Genomic DNA, 19,952 nt, shown 5'->3' on the forward strand with positions numbered 1-19,952 from the left:
TCATGCAACAGGGATGAGAAGTTTGAAGATGAGGAGGAGGTGGTGGTTGAGGATAGCGCACAGCAGGCAAGCGGAAAATCCTTTCTCCCCGACAGCCAAGAGCTGTTCATCACCCTGGAGCCAATACCCTCCCAACCCTCCCGAGGCGGGCTCCCGGACCATGAAGCCGGAGAAGGAACCTCTGGTGAGTGTACCCTTGTAAATATAATACAGGGTTTAAAAGCAAGCATGTTTAATGATTAATTTACCCCAGACCAAGCCAGTACCAAGTAGTCTGGAATCATTGCAGAACAAAACCTTGCAGCAAATGGGCCTGGGCTTTGGCTGTTTGCCTTTGGCTGAAAATGAATCATCCCCCATTAGCCATGCGGTGGGGGGAGGCCTGTTCATGGCTGACCGGGATCTTCCCTGATACTAGCCATGTGATGGGGTGTGTGTGTTTGTGTGTGAAGCGATCATCCCAGAGAATTATGGTGGGGGAGGGTTTGGATTGTGCTGCACATTCACCCTAAAACTGCAGCCCCTCCTTTTAAAATCGCCAACCCAACGGGCTTTGCTTGGTATGGAAAAGGAGGGTGCTGCTGTTTGAAACCGTTCCCACATGTTATGAAGGTTGAAGAAACCGAAACCCTTTGCCTTACCATGGCTGCCTGAAAGCCGAATTCTGTTGCCCAACCAAGTGTGTGTGATGTCTCACACCAAACTGGCAGGCACTCAATATAAGAGGCAAAATGCAACCTTGTAGCAAAAGCACGTGCTATGTAATATGAATCGCTTGATTCAGTGTGAAAAAAAGAGTCTTCCATTTGTTCTCTAAAATGTATCTTTTTAAATACTACTCTCCCTTTTTTTCCTGCTGCAGCTGCAAATATTTCTACGCTCCCCCTATCATCTCCATCCCAGAGTCTAGCGCAGATTAGAAGGCGAAAAAACGCACGCCCGATGAGATGTTCTCAGAGCTCATGCAGACCTCCCGCACTGAAAGAGCTCAACAGTATGCATGGAGGCAAACAATGGCAGAGTCCAGAAAAGCGTTAAATGAACGCGATGAGAGGAGGGAGGAACATGCTGAGAGGAGGCAGGATGCAATGCTGAGGCTAATGGGGGAGCAAACTGACATGCTCAGGCGTCTGGTGGAGCTGCAGGAAAGGCAGAAGGAGCACAGACCGCCACTGCAGCCCTTGTATAACCGCCTGCCCTGCTCTCCAAGTTCCACATCCCCCTCACCCAGATGCCCAAGAACGTGGGGCGGGAGGCTACGGGCACCCAGCCACTCCATCCCAGAGGATTGCCCAAGCAACAGAAGGCTGGCATTCAATAAGTTTTGAATTGTAGTGTGGCCTTGTCCTTCCCTGCTCCCCTCATCCACCACTCCACCCGGTGCTTCCCTCTCAGCCACCTCTCCCGCTACCTTGCGAGTTTTCCCCCTATTTGTGTGATGAATTAATAAAGAACGCATGATTTGGATACAATAATGACTTTATTGCCTCTGAAAGTGGTGATCGAAGGGGGGAGGTCGGTTGGCTTACAAGGAAGTAGAGTCAACCAAGGGGGCGGGTTTTCATCAAGGAGAAACAAAGAGAACTGTCACACCGTAGCCTGGCCAGTCATGAAACTGGTTTTCAAAGCTTCTCTGATGTGCAGGGCGCCCAGCTGTGCTCTTCTAATCGCCCTGGTGTCTGGCTGCACGTAATCGGCCACCAGGCAATTTGCCTCAACCTTGCATCCTGCCATAAACGTCTCCTCCTTACTCTCACAGATATAATGGAGCACACAGCAAGCAGCAATAACAATGGGAATATTGGTTTCACTGAGGTCTAACCTAGTCAGTAAACTGTGCCAGCGAGCTTTTAAATGTCCATATGCACATTCTACCACCATTCTGCACTTGCTCAGCCTATAGTTGAACTGCTCCTTACTACTGTCCAGGGTGCCTGTGTATGGCTTCATGGCATTAAGGGGTAGGCTGGGTCCCCAAGGATAACTATACGCATTTCAACATCCCCAACAGTAATTTTCTGGTCTGGGAAGTAAGTTCCTTCCTGCAGCTGTTCAAACAGAGCAGAGTTCCTGAAGATGCGAGTGTCATCCCGGCCATCCCACGTTGATATCGGTGAAACGTCCCTTGTGCTCCACCAGTGCTTGCAGCACCATTGAAGAGTACCCCTTGTGGTTTACATACTGGCTGCCAAGGTGGTCCGGTCCCAAGATAAGGATATGCATTCTGTCTATCGCCCCACCACAGTTAGGGAACCCCATTGCAGCAAAGCCATCCACTATGACCTGCACATTTCCCAGAGTCACTACCCTGGATAGCAGCAGCTCAGTGATTGCATTGGCTACTTGGATCACAGCAGCCCCCACAGTAGATTTACCCACTCCAAATTGATTCCCGACTGACGGTAGCTGTCTGGCGTTGCAAGCTTCCAGAGGGCTATCGCCACTCGCTTCTCAACTGGGAGGGCTGCTCTCATCTTGGTATTCTTGCGCTTCAGGGCAGGGGAAAGCAAGTCACAAAGTTCCATGAAAGTGCCCTTACGCACGCGAAAGTTTTGCAGCCACTAGGAATCATCCCAGACCTGCAACACTAGTCTGTGCTTGTTTCCCGGGCCCAGAATTGGCGTTCCAAGGCATGAACCTGCCCCATTACCACCATGATGTCCAAATTGCCAGGGCCCGTGCTTTGAGAGAAGTCTGTGTCCATGTCCTCATCACTATCGTGATCGTGCTGTCGTCGCCTCCTTGCCTGATTTTGCAGGTTCTTCACATACTACAGGATAATGAGCGAGGTGTTTACAATGCTCACTGCACCAGCGGCGAGCTGAGCGGGCTCTATGCCTGCCGTGGTATGGCGTCTGCAGGAGAGCAGAGATGCAGCAGAAGCGGTGGAGGTCGACGGTTAGCACCACGCACGTTTCCCAAGGAAGAACATACGTACCCGGGAGCCCATGACAGAAAACACGGAGAAATTCGCTATCGATGCAAGAGCAGCAGAGCAGAGTTGCAGTGGAAGCAGTGCATGATGATGGTTTGCAGACCTACTGCACTGTCTGTGGCCAGCAGCACCCAGGACACAACAGCGGCGGTGTCGGTGAACTGAGCTGAGCGGGCTCCACGCTTGCCGTGGTATGGCGTCTGCGCAGAAAAAAGGTGCAAAACGATTGTCTGCCGTTGCTTTCACGGAGGAAGGCGAGACTGACGACATGTACCCAAAACCACCCGCGACAATGTTTTTGCTCCATCAGGCATTGGGAGCTTAACCCAGAATTCCAATGGGCGGTGGAGACTGCGGGAACTGTGGGATAGCTACCCACAGTGCACCGCTCCATAAGTCAATGCTAGCCACAGTAGTGAGGACGCACTCAGCTGACTTTATGCACTTAGTGTGGACATACGCAATCGACTGTATAAAACCGATTTCTAAAAATCAACTTCTATAAAATCGACCTAATTTCGTAGTGTAGACATGCCCTCAAAGAGCTTGGCTTGTTTAGCCTAAGAAGGCTGAGGGGAGATATGATTGCTCTCTATAAATAGATCAGAGGAATAAATACCAAGGAGGGAGAGGAATTATTTAAGCTCAGTACCAATGTGGACACAAGAACAAATGGATATAAACTGGCCATCAGGAAGTTTAGACTTGAAATTAGACGAAGGTTTCTAACCATCAGAGAAGTGAAGTTCTGGAACAGCCTTCCAAGGGGAGCTGTGGGGGCAAAAGACATATCAAGCTTAGTCTTGAAGCTAGATAAGTTTATGGAGAGGATGGTATGATGGGATAGCCTAATTTTGGCAATTAATTGATCTTTGACTATTTGCGGTAAATATGCCCAATGGCCTGTGATGGGATGTTAGATGGGGTGGGATCTGAGTTACTACAGAGAATTCTTTCCTGAGTGTCTGGCTGGTGAGTCTTGCCCACATGCTCAGGGTTTAGTTGATCGCCATATTTGGGGTCGGGAAGGAATTTTCCCCCAGGTCCAGGGCAGATTGGCAGAGGCCCTGGGATTTTTTCGCCTTCCTCTGTAGCATGGGGCACAGGTCACTTGCTGGAGGATTCTCTGCACCTTGAAGTCTTTAAACCATGATTTGAGGACTTCAATAGCTCAGACATAGGTTAGGGGTTTGATACAGGAGTAGGAGGGTAAGATTCTGTAGCCTGCGCTGTGCAGGAGGTCAGGCTAGATGATCATAATGGTCCCTTCTGACCTTAAAGTCTATGATTCTATGAAAGCACTGGGGAGAGCTTTGGGTGAGAAAATCATCTTTAGACAATAGGGTAACTCTTTAGTTATGACTCTGTTTTGTATGTAACCATTTGTTTCCAATATTCTTACTCACTATTACTTAAATCTCTGTTCTTTAATAATAAACTTATTTTTGTTTTCATTATTAGTGCCACTGTGTTAAACAAATTGGTGATTGTGAGCTGAATCTTACAAGCTGTGTGTACTGTTCCTTTGGAACAGCAGGCCTGGTAATTCTGTGAGTGTCCAATGGATAAGAGACTGGACACTACAGGGAATGCTCCGAAGACTCAGGGGTTAGTGAGTGCCTATCGCTACCTGTTAAAAGAGGAAGGCCAGCTGAGGCTTGGAAGGTGATTGTGTTGCTAGAAACTGGTGGTTTCAGGAAGCTGGTCCACAGCAGGCACAGCCAAGAGCTCCTCATGCTAAGGACACCTGGTGGAGCCATGCCTCACCACTGTGGATACCGTTACACTACTGTAACTTGCCACATGGACACTCTGCTGTGAAATAAGCGTGGTATTTGTGTGTGTCTGTCTGTGTGGTTTAGCTTAAACCTCTTGCAAAAACAAATTTAGCTAAACTGAAAAAACCCCACTCATACCTGAATATAAGTGTCCTAATGAGGAATTATACCATTATAAGTATAATGGTTTCAATTTATACCTTAGCTTAAACAGGTATAAATTTCGTGTGAAGACAAGATCTAAAGTCATGCTAGGTCTTCACTGCAAAAACAGGCGTTTTTTTACATGGAGAGAGCTAATTCCAGTTGGCACTTCCAGTGTAAAATCATCATGAGAACAAAGAACTGTGGTTTTTACTAGGGCTGTCAAGTGATTAAAAAAAGTAATCACTATTAATCACACTGTTAAACAATAATAGAATATAATTTATTTAATTATTTTTGGATGTTTTCTACATTTTAAAATATATTGATTTCAATTATAAAGTGTACAGTGCTCACTTTATATTATTTTTATTACAAATATATGCACTGTAAAAATGACAAAAAAAATTTTTCAATTCACTTCACACACTTTCAGTTGGTCTTCTACTATTGTTTAACAGTACGATTAAAACTGCAATTAATCACAATTAATTTTTTGAGTTAATCACATGATTTAACTGCGATTAATTGACAGCCCTAGTTTTTACCTCATTGTAGCAAACCCCAGGTATAGCGGACATTGACGAGCTACATCAAGGTAAAAACAACTGTTCCTTGTATCCTCTAGGATTTTATATCCAGTTAGCTAACCTGAGTTAGCTACCTTAATGTAAAAATACACCACTTTTTACTGTGAAGATACAGCATTTGGGGGGGGTTTAGGCATAGTAGTTATAGCCCCTTCTATCACTGATCGCTGTGATCTAAAAATAAATCATGTCTAGACCCAGACGTTATTTTGTATAACAATAGTCTTCTCTCCCTAATTCTAATTTAGACATCTCTGAAATTGGGAGGTATTTTTTGTTTAATCGATGGTTCCAGGTGCATTAAAACAGTCGCTTTCAAATATAGATGCTGAATCCACTAACTCTTGGCTACTGCCTTATTTTAGTTAAATATCAGCATAAATTATCATAAAAATATAAACAATGTATTCTAGGACAATTGTTTTGAATATTACTTATTCTATTTAGAGAAAGATGTGAGATACTGAAAGCCCATGTCACATTTATGGCTTTTTAGATATTTGTTATATTTAACTGGTTGACCAAGAGATACCTCCTGCATTCTTCAGGAGTAACCACCCTTTTTTTCTCCTCCCGACTATAGTCTCAAAAGTGCCCCACATCTGGTCTCTTGCATAAAAGAGAAATCAAAAATTATAAAAAAATATATTAAATGTGAATGCATGCTACTGGGGAACACCAGAGCAGTGGGGGCTGCCAGGAAGTCAAGTAAGTTTACCTGGTTCTGTTCCTCTGCTTTTTCATTGGTATTAATGGATGCAGCAGATAGGCAGTTGTAGTAAAAAATAACTAGTACGTTAGCAGCCCTGTCCTGGTTTCCTTTTTTCAGCATCTGGTGCCACACTAAATTAGATCCCTTCTGACGTCTGACTCTCTTTCTCCAGTTCTACTCAAACTACAGCCTTCCTGTTTTTTAAGCAAATTAAAAACAACAAATTTTCCATCCCATACAAAATAGTCTGTTTTATGTGATTCACGCACTGGGCACAGCTGTCGAAGGGAAGTCTTGCAGGGGAGATGAATCCAGTCAGGCACACTGAGCAAACATTTGATAAACTCTCTGCTGCGCCCTGGAGAGCAGGAGAATCATGGGATTCTACCCTGAGAAAGGTGAAAGCAAAAGACCTGTCACCTCAAGAGATTACATTCAGACACAAAGGGGTCAAAGGTGTAAATAGCTCTTAGATGTGACATAAACCATCTCAATTCTGCAGTGCCCCACTACTTCAGGCTGCAGAAGATTTCTCCTCAGCAGCAGCAGGGTTTTGGTTTGACATTTCATCATCAGAAGCTGTACTGGAATACACAGGCATCCCTGTGACATCACATTCTTGTGCACCAGTAATGGTAAGGATACCATTTTTTATAGTAGTCTCTGATGTTTTCACCGGTGACTCCACATTCCCATTGCTTCATGATGAGAAAATTTTCTGAATTCTTCAGAAACAAGTTGGGGTCTATTGTTAGCAAATACAGTGCCCAGAATCCCATATCTTGCAAAGTCTTTCATTTGCTAATCACTTTCCTAACTCTCATATCAGGCAGGGTATTCCAGAAATTGGAATAGTAATATAATGTCATAAGATACTGTTTTTCCTTGAGGGTAAATAAATTCACTGCAGTCGCCTTCCACACCCTGATAAGAAGCTCATGTAGCATGAGAGAGCCCTGCTGTTGGTTGCCACAAGAGTGACATATCTCACACTTTTACATATAGGACCACAATTGTGCATTCATTCCCAGACAGTAAATAAATCTGGAACTTGTCCTTTTCTTCCCACAAAGAGTCTGAAATTATTCAGATGCCACATCAAACTAGGTCCCTTCTTGAACCTAACTCATTTTTCAGTTCCACTAATCAATTCTACACTAGTCCATGGCAGATGCTTTAATGCAGATAAGAGCAACGTGGAGGCAGCTCTAACTTGAGACAAATGAGTCTGGTCTCCAGAGATCCTTATGTTGGTTGGGGATAGCCAGAGCACAGCAAGCTCTGGGTACATCTCCTGACCCTCCCTGCCCCCTGAATTGAGTGTTGCGGGAGGGAGCCACAGGAGCCACCTACACCAGCCTGTGCTGACTGGGAATCCTAAGAAACCCCATCAGGGGACTTGAAGGAATTAAATGTAGCTACAGAAGTGGGAATCTGCTCTGATAGCTATAGAAAGGTTTTGCCAAATTTCTGTGCCACTAATCTGGATAGAAGAAGGCCACAGAAGACAACTGAGGGATTTTAATGGAAAAATGAACAATTGGTTTACCTTGTTTTTCCTGATGACGTTGTCCTGCTTAGTTCAATACATGGCTTAATGGATGAAAGACCCAGCTTTTTGCAATCATAGCAAAACAAGTTGGTTTGTTCATCAATAAGGGGGAGACAAATATATATGGCTATCAATATCCCCAAAGCAACTATGAGAGTAGACAAACACTAGAAGTAAGTCATTTTACCTATTTAGGGAGTGAGATGTGCAATGATCGTTGCACCATGCTAGATGTCAAGCAAGAAATAAACCACTTTCATCAACCTGAAAAGTAACATGACTGACATTTACACAAATATATAAAATTTTAACACCAGCATCATGTGTCTTCTTTTTATGGAGCAGAGTCATGGAACTCTACAATAGAAACCGATAAGAACAACTCATTCCAAAGTAAATTCCTGCAAAAGATCTTCAGTGTTCACTTCAGAATTTCTTGCAACATCAGAAATTCTAAGGAGAGCAAACCAACCTATTGCATCAAATTACAGCAATTACAGTTACTTGATTAGTCTATAAATACCTACATAGCAAGAAGATATCTGACATAAGAAGGCCCTTTAATCTAGCAGCCATAACAAAATCCAATGGATAGAAGCTGAAGTTAGAAAAATTCAAATTGGAAATAACTTCTTAAGTGAAAGCAGCATGCATCCGACGAAGTGGGTATTCACCCATGAAAGCTCATGCTCCAATACGTCTGTTAGTCTATAAAGTGCCACAGGACTCTTTGCTGCTTTTACAAATCCAGACTAACACGGCTATCCCTCTGATACTTCTTAAGTGAGTTAATCAAAAGAAGGTTTACCAAGGTCAGTGATAAATTCATCATCAGTTGGAGTCTTTGCATCAAGATTATATGTCTTTCTAAAATATAACTGGTTAAAGCACAAGTTATTGGGCTCAATAGTTATTCACTTATATGATAGAGATGAATAATTCTCTCCATTGCAGGAATTACAGAGTAAAATTCTATGGCTTGTGCTATGCAGGAGTTCACACTAGATGGATATATTGATCCTTTTTGGCCTTAAAATCTTTATTATTATTTCTTCTCAGATTCTCATTCTGGCACAGCACTTTACTATAATATATACATTTTAACATAGGACTAATAGAAAATCCTATTTCATTAAGCTTGTTTAGACAATATTTAAAATGTGGCTGACGAAAAGGTCTTTCCTTTTTCTCTAAAATGGGAAGATACTCCCAATATATGTCAATATTATGTCAACAAAAATATACTAAAACATTTAGTCAATTTATTTACCAGCATACATTAACAGAGTTTAGAAAGTCTATTAAATGATCTGCAATATTTATCTCGGATGACTGTAAATAGTCCAATTTAAAGTAACTGTGAAATGTAATTGTCAGGAGGATAATGCCTTTGTAGGAATGCAAAGAGGCATCTTTCCTTTGGAAAATATTGTGAAATGACAAATGCTGTTTGGTATAATCTGCAGGATTTGAAAGGTGAAAAGCTAAATCGCATAATTCTTTGTGATTCAATAATAAGTTATCTTTCATAGGACGAGTTTAGCAGTATTCAATGAGGGGGAAGAACTTCACCAGAGGCAGGGAAATCCTCCCTGTTTCACTCCAAACATTTATCTATCTAGTACTGGAATTTCTCCCTCAATGCTTGTATAATCTCTTAATATTAATAGGGTCTGACTGTGCCCAGTAAGGTGAAGAGGTGTGCAAAAATATTACATGATAGTTTAATTCTAAAAAGGATTTTTTGCACTATTTAAAAGTATTTCTTTAAACTTAGCAACGAAGCAAAGGTTTTCCATCCACAGTTCAGCTCTATCAAGGTTAGCAATTCTAGGTGTCTAGTGTAGACATGTCATTGGCTGGTGTTACTGTAATCGCCATAATAATTAGATTTACTTGAAGCAGCTCTAACTGACAATGTTAAAATGGTGGTAGCCAGCAGTTAGTCTCCACTAGCATTCTGCTCCACATGGTAGTAACAGCTGGACATTATTGAAAAATGTCCGTGGTATAAACAGGGCTTAAGGGTAGGAATATCACTTCATTTCTTTAAAGCTGACAGCATGTTGCACACACTGTTCCATTCAATCATAAAGATGACCAAAGTATTGAATTCTCTGTACTTTATATGCTATGCACAATTTGTTCACAGATTAATAAAATTACAAATGAATTCCGCTACTTTTCTAAAATGTGAACACTAACATTTCTTCAGTATAGTACATCTCGTCAATGTCAATTACAAGCAATCCAAATGCTTGGAAAAATATCTTTAAGAGAAGGCATCTTTGTTATAACATAGTTAACAGAGTCGCCTCCAGGTTTTCTGCCGCCCCAAGGGGCAAAAAAAAAAAAAAAAAGCCGCGGCAGCACGATCACGCCACTCCACTCTTTGGCGGCTATTCGGCGGCAGGTCCTTCACTCCCAGAAGGACTGAGGGACCCGCTGCCGAATTGCCGCCGAAGACCTGGACCTGCCGCCCCAATAGCGGCCGGAGTGCCGCCCCTTGGTATTGGCCGCCCCAAGCACCTGCTTCTTTAGCTGGTGCCTGGAGCCGGCCCTGATAGTTAACATTCTACATTTTAAAATAAGTTAATTGTCTACTGTAAGCAGAGTCTAGATGAGCTCTCCCCTTGACATCTAGTGATGAGCTGTGGAAGAAGACTTCAAAACTGATCTCGTTTGCAGGGACACCCCCACCCTGCCTAGGTGCTCAGCATAATGGGACTGCTTGCCCAAATGATCACTTGTGCCTGGTGTTGGATCCCCAGTATCCTTGTTATTAGGGCAGGATTAATAAAGGGTTGTTATCCTTGTTGTGTGAACTGAAGGCAGCAGAATTGTACCTGGCATACCCCAACTGAGAGACTCACCCTCAACTGAACAGCACTCGCTAGGCAGGGGACATGGGTTCCAAAGCCCAATAAGTTGAGAGAGGATAGAGACAGGTATTTGTACCTGCTGGTGTGGGTCCTGTTTAAGGGTTCTAGACATCATTAGACCCTTCTTCTCTCCATGGCATAATAAAAGAGTTAATTTAGACTCAATTGAAAGTCTTGTTACATGCTGCAGAGCTGAAATCACTGATACCTAGGTCTAAGTATTAGACCTACTTTGGGACAGTGTCTCTATTGCAAGAGACTGCCCAGTGTGCACCAACAGTGAGGCTCCCCCACTAACAGCTGATATAACTGAGAGCTGAAATCACTGAGAACATAAGAACATAAAAATAGCTCTACTGGGTCAGACCAAAGGTCCATCTAGTCCAGTATCTTGTCTTCTAACAGTGGCCAGTGCCAGGTACCCCAGACGGAATGAACAGAACAGGTAATCATCAAGTGACCCATCCCCTGTCACTCATTCCCACCTTCTGGCAAACAGAGGCTAGGGACACCATTCCTGCCCATCTTGCTAATAACCATTTATGGACCTATCCTCCATGAATTTATCTAGTTCTTTTTTGAACCCTGTTATGGTCTTGGCCTTCACAACATCCTCTGGCAAGGAGTTCCACAGGTTGACTGTGCATTGTGTGAAGAAATACTTCCTTTTATTTGTTTTAAACCTGCTGCCTATTAATTTCATTTGGTGACCCCTATTTCTTGTTTTATGAGAAGTAGTAAACACTTCCTTATCTACTTTCTCGACATCAGTCATGATTTTATATACCTCAATCACATTTCCCCTGTGCTGTCTCTTTTCCAAGGTGAAAAGTCCCAGTCTTATTAATCTCTCCTCATACGGAAGCCGTTCCATACCCCTAATCATTTTGTTGCCCTTTTCTGAACCTTTTCCAATTCCAATATATCTTTTTTGAGATAGGCAACCACATCTGCACACCGTATTCCACATGTGGGCATACCATGGATTTATATACAGGCAACATGATATTTTCTGTCCTATTATCTATCCCTTTCTTAATTATTCCCAGCATTCTGTTTGCTTTTTTGACTGCCGCTGCACATTGAGTGGATGTTTTCAGAGAACTATCCACAATGACTCCAAGATCTCTTTCTTGTGTGGTAACAGCTAATTTAGACCCCATCATTTTATAGATATAGTTGGGATTATGCTTTCCAATGTGCATTACTTTGCATTTATAAACATTAAATTTTATCTTGTTGAAAGATTTTGTTGCCCAGTCACCCAGTTTTGAAAGATACTTTTATAGCTCTTTGTAGTCTGCCTGGGTCTTAACTATCTTTAGTAATTTTGTATCATCTGCAAATTTTGCCACTTCACTGTTTACCCCTTTTTCCAGATCATTTATGAATATCTTGAATAGGTCTGGTCGTAGTACAGACCCCTGGGGGACACCACTATTTACCTCTCTCCATTCTGAAAACTCACCATTTATACCTACCCTTTGTTTCCTATATTTCAATCAGTTACCAATCCATGAGAGCACCTTCCCCCTTATCCCGTGGCAGCTTACTTTGTGTAAGAGCCTTTGGTGAGGGACCTTGTCAAAGGCTTTCTGAAAATCTAAGTACATTATATCCACTGGATCCCCTTGGTCCACATGCTTGTTGACCCCCTCAAAGAATTCTAGTAGATTGGTGAGGCATGATTTCCCTTTACTAAAACTAAAACCTGAAAGCTGTGTTAAGTATTGGGGGGGGGGGCCATGAAGACATCTTGGCGAGCAGGCTGAGTTAATTCCCTCCTTTTATTAAAAGTTTTTGCTACACTCAGACTCTGTGCTTGCGAGATGGGAAGTATTGCCTCTTAGAGGCGCCCGGGGGTGGTGTGTAATTGTCCCAGGTCACTGGGCGGGGGCTCAAGATGGTTTTGTGTTGTATTGTTGAAAAGGAACCTCAAGATACTGAACCTGGCCCTTGTTGCTGCTGGCTCCATCTGGCAGAAGGGTTACACATATGTCCTTCTGGGGCAAAGTCTGCATTAAAATAGATTACATTTGTCTTGATACTGTCATACATCATCATCATGTATAGTAACTGTCATACAATTAAATTTTTTGAACATTCACAATAAACCATGCCACCATGTGCATAGAGGAATAACTAGAAAAAAAATGCTTGTATGAAATCGGTTTTAATCTTGCAAATGTGTATAAACAATGGGATAAAAAAAAACTTCAAAAAACTTTCTGAGACATCACCCACAGGTTTTCTGAATAATTTTTTTTAAACTTACCTGAGAGACTCTGCCATCCGCCTTAAGTCTTCATTTTGCTGTTTTAAACGTTCAAGCTTTGCAAGTATCTTGGATAGTTCACGGCTGGAGTGATCTGGGTGTTCATTGTCTCGTACCAAGTGTCCGCCTATATAAAATAGCAAGGTCCCCCAGGCAAAGAGGATGAGCATAATCCAACGCCAGGAACCAGTCCATGGCCGCATTTTCAGATGCTCAGTTCACTGCAAAACTGTTTTAGCTCACAAAATAAACATTGTAATTCCTTAGTCTGCACAAAGATGGACAACTTCTGTTCCTCTGTTTCACCACATTATGTTTAAGACAAATTATAATCAGTGTTAGTCCTACAGCAATTCTTTAAGAGAGATCCTTATGATGTTGAATGTAGAAAGCTTTAGTATCACGTGCTTCTTCGTTTTATATTCTGTAGAAAGAATAAAGCAAGTGTAATTAAGTAACGTGATTTATAAATAATGGAATATATTGGACTGCAATTAAAGTAAATATACATTCAAGAAAGCTGGCAGATTACATTTCTACCGCTTCATCAACTAAAGAAAGAAAATCTTTTAAGTTTTCACAGTAAATAAACCGTGTTTATTAGAAATATGCCATGTAATAAAACAATCAACTCCAGAACTAAAACAACAAATGAACTATGTACATTGGCCAAACTGGACAGTCACTACGCAAGAGGATAAATGGACACAAGTCAGATATCAGGAATGGCAATATACAAAAACCTGTAGGAGATCACTTCAACCTCCCTGGCCACACAATAGCAGATGTAAAGATAGCCATCTTACAGCAAAAAAACTTGAGGACCAGACTCCAAAGAGAAACTGCTGCGCTCCAGTTCATTTGCAAATTTGACACCATCAGATCAGGATTAAACAAAGACTGTGAATGGCTATCCAACTACAGAAGCAGTTTCTCCTCCCTTGGTGTTCACACCTCTACTGCTAGCAGAACACCTCACCCTCCCTGATTGAACTAACCTCGTTATCTCCATACTGATTTATACCTGCCTCTGGAAATTTCCATTACTTGCATCTGAAGAAGTGAAGTTCTTACCCATGAAAGCTTATGCTCCCAATACTTCTGTTAGTCTTAAAGGTGCCACAGGACCCTCTGTTGCTTTTTACAGATTCAGACTCACATGGCTACCCCTCTGATACTTGTCAGGAATCAGTATTTCCTATGCAGTTGGGAATTTTCTTTTTTCCCTCCTTTCAAGTCTGCAAATCCACCATCTAAACTAAAACTCTCAAACATTTATCTGACTACTCTCTTTTTTCACCTTCCTTCGATGATGGTCTCCTTGTGGCTCTGCCAACTTCAAAGGAAAAGTCACCATTCTAAGTTGAAAGGAATGTTTTTCTGCCATGTAATAACCCACATACTCATCCAGGAACGAAGGATATGTGGACACCATTGGCTTCCAGATCCATGTAATTCAAGGTAACATGAAAACTACTAACTACCACCAAACCTGACAGAGCTTCCTCACCTTTTTTGAGCGTGTGGCACAAAACCTTCATCTTACTACGTTTCAGACAACCAGCAGATGGCAGATCTAGACAAACAGGAGTAGCACTTAAGCGAAAAAGGTTTCTAGTAACCCTCTCAGCCTTTCTATTTAAGGGGTCTTTGGTGAGACAAATCAATGTGCAGATCACTTTTCCTTGAACAAGACAATTTCAGAATCGCGCATTAGGAGCCCATAATTTTCTACACATTTCTAAGGTAGCTTTATATTATGTATATTTTGTTTTGTCATGGCAAAAAAGCAAATTGCATCTGGGGAGACATTTATGCTTCCATAAATCTTTTGGTTGTTCCTCCTGAGGAAGAGTGAATCAATAAGGTCCAGTTGCTGCTCTGGTCCTTCAAACCTCATAGCTGCAAAGACATTACTAAAGCAGTCCTGCAATAGTGTATTAATTATTTTTATTACTGCAGTGACTAGGAGCCCTAGTCATGGATCGTGACCCCATTGTGCTAGGCTCTGTATAAACCCAGAACAAAAAGATGGTCCCTACCCCAAGCAGTTCACAATCCAAGTATAGGACAAGAGACAGAGTACAAGGATAGACAGAATATAAAGAAATAATGAGACAATATTGGTCAGCATGCTAGGTAATGGTCTCAATGCACCAGCAGCCTAACCATTGTCAATATTTTTTTTATAAGTAGTTTCTCCTCCCCTATGCTCCTCGTCTCTGAGCAAGTGATCACCAATTCCCATCACTCTAGAAACTCAAGGATCTTTGTCAGGTAAGCATACATATCATCCACATTAGGAGTAAAGTTCTGAGCTAGACAAAGGTGGAAGACCTCATCCAAAGGTGAACATAAAGTGTCACATATGGTGAGGGTGCCATGAGGCCTATCAGATGGAGGAAGAACCTCATTGTCTGACACAGGTTTTCATTTAAGGTAAATAGGCCTTGAGACACATTAAAAAAAAACCTCTCCTATAGAAAAAAAAAAAGACATGAACTGGGTTTGATATAGCGCTAGTAAAATAAATCATCTGAGTGGATACCAGAAGACTTTTTTCCCCAATATAACAGGATGTCCAGAGTTTGAAATGAATTACAAAGTACTTTTGATCAAGTTTTTCAAAGCCTGACAAAAGTATGCTTCAATCAGATGGCCATCTAAATTCACGCATTTAAGAATTAGCTCAGACCATAGATAAGTAGCCACCCGGGGAAAGTATTTGGTGAAGACCCTGGGCACCATATAGAAACAGATGGCATAGAAGATTGTCAATAAATCCACCTCATCCAGGGATTATAGGACCAGGTAAAGTGGGCTAGATTAAATTCACACAATGAGCCTAATGAATTTGATAGAGAAAGTTCCTAGAAGGACCAGAGGGGGACCAGATCTCATATTTACTGTTCTTCAAGCTGTCCAGGTAAGTCTCAAAGCCGGAAGACACCACGGTCAACTGGAACAACCTTCCCTAGAACCAAGGAAGACTTCCCCTGACCAGATAACCAGCAGCCCTGGCACAATAAGATTTCTTTCCTCCAGAGGACAGTCAAATTGAGTCCAGGGAATCAGTAGCACCAGAAGAGCTTGCAACAACATTGACACCAGGGAAGAAGTAGCCTCCCTGTCTGCTTAGGAGAGACTGGAGGGCAAGACAGGGTTGCAGATTAGTTTCTTTTTAACATTGGGGAAGACAGAATTGACATCTCTGAAGTCCCTCTGCGCTTCCTGGACCTATGCTTCTAGGACTACTTTTTCTAGCTAAAGGAGGAATGGATCATTGGCACAGAAAATGCCTTGAAGACCTAATTGTTCTTGCCTTTATGCTTGAGGGCAGAGAAGTGTGGAACCCAGGCCTACTAGAAACGTTGACTTGACTGCACCACTATTTCTGATGGAGGTACAACATCCCAGTTAGAAGAAGGGGTTCATCAAACCCTTAGAACCAGAACCACTCCAGGGACTGAAAAGCTGACAATGTTGTTAGCAACAATTTCAGAAGCCCTAGCTAACTTAAGTGGAGGTGGCATAAACCAGTTAGTGCTGAAACCATGGCATCAACAGTCCCAGATAGATCCCTTGCAGCAGATACACAGGATGGTGCTATTCCCAGCATTGTATCAGAAGGGTAGCCATGTTAGTCTGGATCTGTAAAAAGCAACAGAGAGTCCTGTGGCACCTTTAAGACTAACAGATGTATTGGAGCATAAGCTTTCGTGGGTGAAAGCTTATGCTCCAATACATCTGTTAGTCTTAAAGGTGCCACAGGACGCTCTGTTGCCTTTTCCCAGCATTGATGCCTTCATTCTGCCTCCAGAATATTTAATTGCCTCAGATGAATCTAAGGAGTTGGCTTTCAGTGATTTTTTTAGAAAGAAGACCTAGAGTTTGTTCTTTCTGAGCCTGGGGCATGAAGGAATTGACACAATGGCTGCACAAATAACCCTTGCTTAGCCAGACAAGAAAATAAGCATGTCTTTCAGGTTTGTCTTAATTCCTGCCACTCTGCCACAGTGCACACAGGGAGGAAAAAACAAAGTACTAAATGCAGAAAAAAGTTTGAAACAACAGTTACAAATAAACAATGCTAACACTAAAACTACAACTCTATAAAATAAAACTAGATTAGAAAAAAAGTCTTGATCAGAAAAGGTAGTTTTCTGCATCTATAGCTAATTGTGGAAATGAGAGGACACTGTCAGATTTTAATGCCTTTAAGAAAAAAAAAGCCTTACTAACACCACTTTAGATTTTTCAAACTGAATTTTAAAATCTAGTTTATTTTTCTATTGAACTTGGAAATAGATATGAGGCCAGTCAATTTCAAGCCAAGTTTATTTCAGATGTTCATGTACTACCATAATTCCACAGGGGAACATATATTAATTTTAAAAAAACTGCTTCAACTGTAATTTTTTTATTTCAATTAAAACATTTATATTGCTTTTCTGGCCTACATTTGACTTGACAGCAGGCTTTTAAGGTTTTAGTTGGGACTCTAATTTTGCCTCCTTACCTCCACTGCAAACATACATTGCAAGATGGATTTTCATTATACGATCTCACAACAGAATATATCCACTGATTCAAAATGTTACACAAATGTATTTGATTAGAATACAATTAAAAATATATACGGACCCCTGAGGCGCTTTCATTAGATGATGAAAATTATCCAATTTACTGTGGAATTTGCTTTATGATCACAGAGGGAAAAAAGACTATAGTCAGAAACCCAGGGGAAAAGCTAATCTTTAATGACTCTGATGTCAGAGACAAGGAATGAATTTTTACTGCTACAAGGCAAGATTCAATGAAAAACTTAAGGAACACACACTGACAAAGGTTAAGTGATAAGATTTTTTTTTCTTTTTTAACTGATGCCTCAGTGGTATCTCCTGCAAAATGGAGAGTACCATATCCAGACAAGGATACACTCAAGATCCTTAAGATTTAAAACAATATAAAAAAACAATTATGCAATAACAGATGACACAGATGAAAAAGTCTGATTATCAGATCCATATATCAGTCCTCTCTGTTTGGGAACTGATTCTTTCAAAATGCTCTTAAAGACAGTGTTTTTCTTCTCATCATAGCTGGTGAGCATCTTTAGAGAGCATTTATGTGATACAATATGTTTATTCTTAACAGTATTGTAACATCACTGTATGCCAGCTAGAGAGTAGTAGTGTAATCGATGAAGCAATGTCTGCCCGAGTTTGCAGTGCACTTGAGACAATTACTTTGAGATGTGAATTGCCCCATTCATTTCAGTAGGTACTAACTCTGATGCCAATGATGACAATTAACAATGTTGACATTTAAAGTACTTCACTAATAGTTTATTCTATTACTTATAGTTACATCCCTTAGGCATTGTCTACACTACCGTGGTAAGTCGACCTAAATTATGCTACTGTAGCTGGAGTCAACATAGTTTAGGTCAATTTACTGCGTTGGGGGAGACTCTCCCATTGACTTACCTTAATCTTCTCCTTCCAGTGGAGTACTCTGCAGTCGATTTAGCAGGTCTTCACTAGACCTGCTAAATCGACCCCCGCTGCATCGATAACAGCAGTGTCAATCCCCAGTAAGTGTAGACATGGCCTTAGACAGCCCTAATTCTTATCCATTCTTAGTATTTATAAAAACCAAATTCTTCTAAATACCTGAAACACCTATAGTGAAATCTTTGCCCCACTGAAATCAATAGGAGTTTTGCCACTGACTTTAATGGAGTCTGGATTTCATGCTATGCCTATCATTTAGTTATTGGAGTGCAAGAGAGAGAACAACAGTTAATAATACAATATAAGAACACTGACCGTATCTTAATTTTAATGAGAAGGTTTATTAAACCAAGTTCTAAAATCTTTGTTTCCACACATAAAATCCATTCAAAGTGCTGAAGTAAAAACCAAATTCTTTTGTGGCAGTATGGAAACAATAAGAAATACCATTGGTAATTTGTTTTTGTTTTTTTAAAACAGAAAAAGCTTGCCACATTTTCAGGTGGTATAATTAGCAAGCTTTACAGAAATGCTCTATTGCCATATGGTTTAGACAATTCCATGAATAAAGAGAATGCTCATTTTAATAAATAGTTATATATAACAGCTAAAAAGCATGAGATAAAATCTATAAATAGCTATATTGACCAAAAACATTTAAAGCTGTACAGTAGTATATCAGTTTGTTTTTAGGTTATTAGCAAAAGTAAGGAAATCGATTTGAAGCTAACCTATACTAACTAAACCATTAACAACTACCAGAAGAACAAACTAGAATTAAATTAACTAGCTCGAAGACCTTAGAGACAAGTTCCATTAGCTCTCTGCTGCAGCAAAGATACTGAGGCAGTTGGGTGGGAGGTGCATTTCCTTACATAGAGGAGGGCAGTGACATCATCCTCATATGGAGCTATTCAAACACCACACCAATGGATATTCAACAGAGCTGACTGAAAATCATTTCAGCTGTTTTATCTCATTTTTATAAGGTCAAAATATGATGAGAAGATAATATTCTGTTTCTACTGTATTGTTTTGATTTCATTTTAAATGTTATATTAAAATAGTAATACATTATATTTGATATGGTATGTTCAATAATAATATTTTGACATTATCAAAACAAAACATTAAGAAAGTTCAAAAAAATTCTTTCATTTCCGAGTTTTCATTTCACAGAAAATTCTGGCTTTTCATTCCAATTTAGAATGAAAATTTTGGTTTCCTACCAGCTCTATTATCAAGCCAGTTCTGCAGCTCCACACCAGGGCTGCTGTATCCACAAGTGGTAAAGCAAAGACAACTTGAAAGAAGAAATTGCCATTTCTTTTGTTTCAGAGTAGCAGCCGTGTTAGTCTGTATCCGTAAAAAGAACAGGAGTACTTGTGGCACCTTAGAGACTAACAAATTTATTAGAGCATAAGCTTTCGTGGACTACAGCCCACTTCTTCGGATGCATATGGAGTGGAATAAATATTGAGGATATATATATACACACATACAGAGAGCATAAACAGGTGGGAGTTGTCTTACCAACTCTGAGAGGCCAATTAAGTAAGAGAAAAAAA

General features: G+C 41.0%; 1 protein-coding gene across 2 annotated transcripts in view; it reads right to left on the reverse strand.

Moving 5' to 3' along the window:
* The window catches only part of FUT8 (fucosyltransferase 8), a 243,814-nt gene that overhangs the window by 104,097 nt on the left and 119,765 nt on the right, over nt 1-19,952 (reverse strand). Inside the window, exon 4 of one of the 2 annotated variants that reach the window (XM_034769407.1) lies at nt 12,869-13,292. The exons of the other annotated variant lie outside the window; for it this stretch is intronic. Coding sequence (XP_034625298.1) covers nt 12,869-13,071 — 203 coding nt within the window. The 5' untranslated portion in view covers nt 13,072-13,292. The remainder of the gene's footprint in view (nt 1-12,868; nt 13,293-19,952) is intronic. 2 annotated transcript variants of the gene reach the window in all.

This window comes from Trachemys scripta, chromosome 4 (genome assembly GCF_013100865.1).
Source record: "Trachemys scripta elegans isolate TJP31775 chromosome 4, CAS_Tse_1.0, whole genome shotgun sequence".
Classification (NCBI taxonomy): Eukaryota; Metazoa; Chordata; order Testudines; family Emydidae; genus Trachemys; species Trachemys scripta.